This window comes from Papilio polytes, unplaced genomic scaffold (assembly GCF_000836215.1).
Source record: "Papilio polytes unplaced genomic scaffold, Ppol_1.0 DF823823.1, whole genome shotgun sequence".
Lineage (NCBI taxonomy): Eukaryota > Metazoa > Arthropoda > Insecta > Lepidoptera > Papilionidae > Papilio > Papilio polytes.
This window is the reverse complement of record NW_013525381.1, coordinates 739878-747126: the sequence shown is the minus strand read 5'-3', so window position 1 is coordinate 747126 and position 7249 is coordinate 739878. Positions and strand designations below refer to the sequence as shown.

Sequence of the window (7249 nt, the reverse complement as noted above, 5' to 3'; positions counted from 1 at the left end):
GTTCTCGCACACATGCACGCACGCACGCACACATGCATGCAACGCACTTACGTACTAAGTGTACGTATACAACTAACACATATGTACGCCTGTGTTCATATGTGTTAGTTGCGTACAATCCATCAAGGAGACCTGCTATAGAGAGTGTAACATTTGATGATTGATATCGTTGATCTAAAAGTAAAAAATGTACGAAACTTTTAATAACTTACGATTTGTCACTGGCTTATTATTTGTGCCGATGCGATGCTCTTCGTTACGCTAGCATAAAGATCCTTGTATATTGACAGTATATTGTTATTGTGTGACTTATACACATTTTTTTATCTAATCACAGGTCCTGTTCCTATTTTTCATCGAATACGTTACCTCTTAAGATTAACTTCATCGGTGTTGATAACGCGGTCGTACCCGCCATGTTTAAGGTAATGGAGTCAATTTTAAACATTGTTATTAATAACACACTTATTAATTAAGATATTAAGATTAATATATTTTGTGCAGGTTGGTGATGATTTAAGACAGGACTCGTTGGTGCTGCAAGTGATAAAGGTGATGGACACGCTGTGGCTGAAGGCGGGCCTCGACCTCAGGATAGTCACCTTCCAAGCTTTACCCACTAGTAACCAAAGAGGTACCAAATATATTTCACCTATATTCATGTATGTTAATCTCGTACTCTACGCAAAATTTATTATTGCATTTCCCATCCACTTTGGAGACAATACATAATTTATAATTAACTATAATACAGGTATGTTAGTTAAGGAGACAAGGCAAATACAGACAGATAACACAGATAAAAAATAACTGTAGGGTGCAGTAAAAAAAAATTATAAACAAAAAAAAACAATTGAATTATTGATTGTAATGTAGTTTTATTTACCTGATATTAGGTATGATAGAGATAGTGACGGAGGCGGAGACACTACGCGCCATCCAGACGGAGTGGGGGTTGACAGGATCCTTCAAGGACAAGCCCATCGCGGAATGGCTCGCCAAGCACAACCCCTCCGAGCTGGAGTACCAGCGCGCCAGGGATAACTTTACTGGTAAAATATAAACTTTTATGCATCATTTCAACGTTTCCTCCCAACCCATTCTCTCCCACCATTTATTTTTCTTATCTCTCGCGTTCTCCCCTAAGCTCTCTCTCTCCTCCCTCTCCCTCTCCCTCTGTCTGTCCTTTTTTTGGCCTGTTGATATTTTGAAGAAAAAAGACATGCTAAATGGGAAAATTAACTTGATGTATACTGTATTTTATTGTGTTTGTATGAACAGCGTCGTGTGCTGGCTATAGCGTGGCTACATACTTGCTCGGCATCTGCGACCGCCACAACGACAATATCATGTTGAAGACATCCGGACATCTCTTCCATATTGACTTCGGCAAGTTCTTGGGAGATGCACAGATGTTTGGCAATTTTAAAAGGTATGTAGTGTACTTATTTACATATTTATTTATCTATCTATTTATTACACTACATTTATTTATTTATCATTTATTTATAATATTACATTCACGCATTCACACATAAACATTCACAACTCACAACATAACATCACATTCATAACTCACAAACACATTTCAATTTATACATTTTATATGGCAAAACTTTACACGTACAAACAAACACGCACACTCCACATTTTTATATACAATTGCAACGCGCTACAGAGCGCCGCCCGCGGCGCGGACGCAAAATGTCCGAAATGCGGAATCATGCACCGCGCCGCGCCGGCCGGCCAACAGTCGCCTCGCGCTGCTACACTGTGCTGACACCTCGCTCGTTTGCCCTCTCGCCCGCCATTTTGTTTACGTGTTTTCTTAGTTTATATTGTTTACGTGTACGTCTTAACTTGTATCCGTGTACGTGAAACAATAAACTGTTTTATTATTATATAGTGGTTTATTTCACTGCCCGGTGAAACTACATCCTCAAATAACCACTATAGGTATATTCAAGTTCTTTTTATAACTTGAATGTTTTTTAATTAATATCTTTAATAATCGTCCTATTTATAATTGCTTAAAATGACTGAAAATAAATTCTAAGATTACTTCAAGTATGGCAACACTTAAAAGGCAACCGAACATTTTATACATGATGATAGATGTGAGGTTGAAAATTCTGTATTAGTAAGCAATTAAGTTAAGGGTCTGTCCCATCACTTAGATAGCTCGAAAATGACGTCACTGTTAGATAAGGTAAAATCGGATCCATATATTTTACGCGTTCGATTGTTATCAGACAATTTACAATTTGGTGGGACAGGCCCTAAGTTTTTCAAAAGTGGCTGTATTATCCAGTTTTGGATTTTCCTTGTGTAGGGATCGAGCGCCGTTTGTGCTGACACACGACATGGCGTACGTGATAAACGGCGGCGAGCGGCCCACGCAGCGCTTCCAGCACTTCGTGGAGCTGTGCTGCATGGCCTTCAACGTGGTGCGCGCGCACCGCTCACACATACTGGACCTCTTCGCATTGGTACACACTATAACACGCACACACTCATGCTAGAGAAATTACGGCGTACTGAGGCAGCAAAGCTAGAAGTAATAAAGTTAGTTCCGTGCGGGTACAAATCCATAGATGGAGTTGTTTTCAGTAATGTGACTCAGGTAGCTGATCACTAATGACCCCGAATCTCATACGCCAGGTATACCTACCGTGTCTGACGGTGCCCTAAGCCTTTTTTTCCCTTTTCAGCGTAAGATTCTAAACGTTGGAGTTACTCCGTGGTATAGTATAAGTGATGCTCAATATATTTCCTTATTACGCTGTTTTCTTATGTAATTTTTTGTGTATTTTATGGGTATACTATTTTTCACTGTAGAATTAAATAAATAGACTATGTTCTTTTACACTTCTCTATTTCTATGACGAAGATCATCAAGATCTATTCAACAGTTTAGACTACAAACTCTAACAAACATCCATTTAAAGTATCTCATTATAAGACAAGTTGTATGTACTAAGATGGCGATGTCCGGCGTGCCCGGCGTGTCGAGCGCGGCGGTGGGCTACGTGCGCGCGGCGCTGCTGCCCGCCGCCACCAACGCCGAGGCTGCGGCCGCCTTCGCGCGCCTCATACACTCCTCACTCAAGAGCAGGTGACTCCGCGGACTGCCCCCTCCCCCACCACACACCACAACATGACTGACATAGAGATTGAGAAAGAGATAGGGAGAGAAAATATTATAGTTATTATTCAATCAATCTCTATCTCTACAGACATCTTTATCTACAGACTACTGTAATCAAAAAGAGAGAGGAGAGAGTGAGAGAGAAGTGTAACTATTGTCATAGTTTACAATTATTAAAAATAATTTTAATTTTGTTCGTAGATTTACACCCATCAACTTCTTTTTGCACAATCTGGCGCAGCTGAGGGCGAGTGGAGATCAGAGCAGTAGCACTTCGGAGTTGCTGTCGTTTATGCCGCGAACATATACGTAAGTTTTAACTTACTTTTCAACTGTTAGTTACTAGTTTCTCTTTCTATTCACTAAATGATGATTAATGTTTTTTTTTTACTTTTACATGTAATCAGTAAACACAAAAACTACTGGACCGATTACGAAAGTTCTTTTACCATTAGAAAGCTACATTATAACTGAGTAACATAGCCTATATTTATAACTATAAAGACATATAGTTTGCATTTAATTTCGATTTCATGACGTTGCGTGTTACCGCTAATAGAAAATAAATCGTAGCATGTCGGGCGAGGGGCGGCTGGTGCGCGTAGAGTGTCTCAGCTACGAGAAGCGCTACGACCCGGAGAAGCACTACGTGTACGCGCTACGCGTGTACCGGCAGGGGCAAGCCACGCCCTCGCTGCTCTACCGCTCGTACAAGCACTTCACAGAGCTGTACCAGAAGATCTGTCTGCACTTCCCGCTCGCTAAAGTACACGGGTGAGTACACTGTACTATCTGTACTATTTATTGCTTATCTGTACTATTTGTTTTCATTGCTGTTTCTTTTTGACAAAACACTTTTTTAAATTACTAAATTACTTTGTTATTTTGGGAATGATGCAAAGGAATGACCTACAAGTGACCTTCAGAGAAAGACTGAAATTATAAAATGCAATTAAATAATTTTTATTCATAAAGATAGGTTAAATAAAATACTTACAAAAGTAATAAAAAGTATAAAAACAAACTTCACTTATTAAAATAAAATTAGCTTCCACATTGATATATCTTTAAGCATTATCTTAAAGTATCAAGTGACTTTAATATTTTGAAATATTACACTAGAAATTAAACTTGTCAACAATAAAAATAGATTTTTTCTTATGAATTTATAAATTATCCATGAAGAATAATTTCCTTTCTTTAAGTACGTACAATAGTTAACACAGCGATAAGATAAGACTAGGTAATTTTGATGTATAAATTTAACACTAAACGTATTGCTACTCATGTAAAATAACATTATACCTGCATCCGATGACAGCACCGATAGTTTTCTAAAAACCGGCTGAGTTGGAGCAAGAGAGCGAGTGCATCTCATGTTATTGTGAACGCATTAATTTATATTTCAATTATACTTCGCTGTTATTTTTAACCTCCACAGAGGTCTGTGTAACTGCATTATAGTTTAAATCAAGAACTCTACTCTTTGGCTTTGTAGTAGATTTAGTCTGCGGTCTATTTAATTGTTCCCTGTGTTGCGACACAAGATCCCAACTGCTCTCTTCCACTGGCTTACTAAAGCTGGTATTGCCAGTGTTATCGTTTTCATTAGGTATTACTTCAGCGGAGTACGGCGGTGGGCCGCTACTCCTACTAATGGAACTTTCTAGAGTGTTGCTGGAGTAATCTGGATGTTGCTGTATCGGTGGTTTGGGTGCTCGGCCTTTCTTCTTCTCTTTTCTAGGTTTGTCTTGATGTGGCTGTTCATTTGTTTCTCTTGTCAACTTCTTTAGGTTCTCTTGTTTACGAGGTGGTTTCTCCCTCTTTCGTTGTTCTGGTTTCTGTGATTCTATTTTCCGTTGTTCGTTATTGCTTTGTTTTCTTTCGCGACCCGAAGACGGTATATCGCTTGTACTTTTTCTTGTGTTTTGATGTACGTCTTCAACAGTTAATAAATTGCTAGTGCTTTTAGCGTGTTGGATACGTTGCCTCGGTTGATTGGAGTTATTTATAGGTGTTAACTTTCTAGGGGAATTGTTAGGAATGTTGTTGACAACTGAAAAAGATTAAAAATTAAGTCGTTTATTGACATTTCCGGATTTTCTTATCTAGAAACAAATATTTAGCTATAACGACTAAAACGTCAAGTTTTTTAAACAAGGCTAAAATTTAGATTTAATCGTTCAAAATATAAATTTAAAGTAACTTGAAAAATTTTATTTTTAAATCGGAAACATGCTAGTGTATAAACTTTAAATACTCCAGTATCAGTGAAGTAAAGGTTATTTGAAACAAGATAGAACTAATGTAACGTTTTTAACAATTACCATAATATTCCTCCTTGTTCCTCCTATAAGCGCCCAGTACAGGTATATCAGACTTTTCATACTTTTCCCCGCCACGCTTGTTTCCCGACAACAAATTAAACGAAGCCTTAAATCCTCTGAGTTTCAACATCAAAACTGAACACATTATACCACTTAGAATTAAAATCATCGACACTTCTACACAATATACAACTTTATTCTTAACACAGCAAAGCACAATTTGTCTCGAAACTGTTTTCAACTGTGGTTTATGTTTTCTTAAACTGTTTATTGCACTGTTTTTCTTCAGTATTTTTGTTTAGTGATCTAACGACCGCTGATGTTAACGGAATGGGTACTCGCGATTTATTAGATAAGATTGCGCCGAGTGTCAGGCGCAGTTTGAATAATGTAATCTTATCAGTAACAAATTGTTTCTGTTATAATTTAACTTATCGTGTCGGACGCACGGAGGCATGTTCATTGGAAATAATCGATCTTCAAACCCGATTAGTGGATACGATGGAATTTGCATGATGTAGATCTATAGAATGAAATGGTAGCGCCTAGATTGATGAATTGTTAATATGATAATATTTTGTCTAATCAAAGAAAGTAAAAAGAAACCGGCAAAAAAGTTAAAAAAAAAAAACAGTTTATATATGGTTTCCATTTGAACCGTGAACCCTTAGCCTGCCGTCTGGTCTGCACGTGGGGCGGTCGAACACGCGGCAGGTGGCGGAGCGGCGGCTCAGCGACGTGCAGGCCTTCCTCACCTCCCTGTTCAATTTGGCGGACGAGATCGCGCACTCAGACCTCGTGTACACATTCTTCCACCCCCTGCTGCGAGACCAGCAGGACGTTGAACCACAGAGGATGAAGCATCGAGGTACGACAAAGCAATATTTCATTTAACAATTATTTAGCAATTCATTTAGCAATGGCAAATGTATAAATTACCGTTACCATAATAACCTTACTTTCTTAATCTTGACAACTTGTAGTTAATGGTCCATTTCCCACATGATGTTTTTCCAATTTATTTTCTATGTTTAATAGCGTGAAACTATATAGCTTAAAGCATGTCGTAAGTGTAGGACTTTTTCTCAAAGTAAGAATTCTTCAAAAATATACTGTGTTTGCTGAAATTCTACGCCACAAAGTAGTGTATGTTAACGTATTTGAGACTGTGTGCAGGCGAGTCGAGCGAGGCGGAGAGCAGCGGCTCGGGGTCGCTGAAGCTGTCGGTGCAGTACGCGGGCGGCGCGCTGGCCGTGCTCATCCTGCACGCGCAGTCGCTGGCCGCCACGCCGCAGGGCCTGCCGCCCAACCCTTACGTCAAGGTACATACACCACGTACACGACGTACGTACGATACGTATCCATACTTACCAATGGCGATTTTCTAAAAGTATCTAATAAAATTCTGTCAATAGTTATTGGACCTACTTCCTTGTAGGGATAAGAAGGAAAAGTGAATATGACGGAGGATGCGATGGATATGAAGAGGAAATTTCCTCTTTTCTCCTCCTCAGCCGTTTAAAAGTCGACAACTCAACTGCATTTTCAGATGTCTATTGACAACGGTCGCTTTGTTTACGAATTCCAATTCAAGTAGCCATTTGTGCGTTCTGCACTTTCTAGTTTAGTTTCTCAAATGAGAAAGCTGATAATGTTACCGTATCTTTCAGGTGTACCTAGTGCCCGATCCAACCAAAGAGACGAAGCGCAAGACCCGCGTGCTGAAGCGCAACTCGCACCCCTCGTTCATGGAGATGCTGGAGTACCGCCTGCC

The 7249-nt window shown here is 39.3% G+C and overlaps 2 protein-coding genes and 1 pseudogene across 2 annotated transcripts in view; 2 read left to right on the top strand and 1 right to left on the bottom strand.

Annotated features, from left to right (window-relative positions):
* Nucleotides 1–3468, top strand: part of LOC106103328 — a 19068-nt pseudogene extending 15600 nt beyond the window's left edge.
* Nucleotides 3469–4267: 799 nt separating this feature from the next.
* Nucleotides 4268–6138, bottom strand: LOC106103397. Its single transcript, XM_013283151.1, has 2 exons — nt 5476–6138; nt 4268–5204 (listed from the first exon to the last, which is right to left on the bottom strand). Exons 1-2 carry the CDS (start codon nt 5642–5644, stop codon nt 4558–4560), a joined length of 816 nt encoding a protein of 271 aa, XP_013138605.1. The 5' UTR covers nt 5645–6138; the 3' UTR covers nt 4268–4557.
* The window catches only part of LOC106103327 (phosphatidylinositol 4-phosphate 3-kinase C2 domain-containing subunit beta-like), a 1708-nt gene continuing 264 nt past the window's right edge, over nt 5806–7249 (top strand). The window contains exons 1-4 of the mRNA XM_013283065.1: nt 5806–5849; nt 6147–6343; nt 6652–6797; nt 7146–7237. Coding sequence (XP_013138519.1) covers nt 5806–5849; nt 6147–6343; nt 6652–6797; nt 7146–7237 — 479 coding nt within the window. The remainder of the gene's footprint in view (nt 5850–6146; nt 6344–6651; nt 6798–7145; nt 7238–7249) is intronic.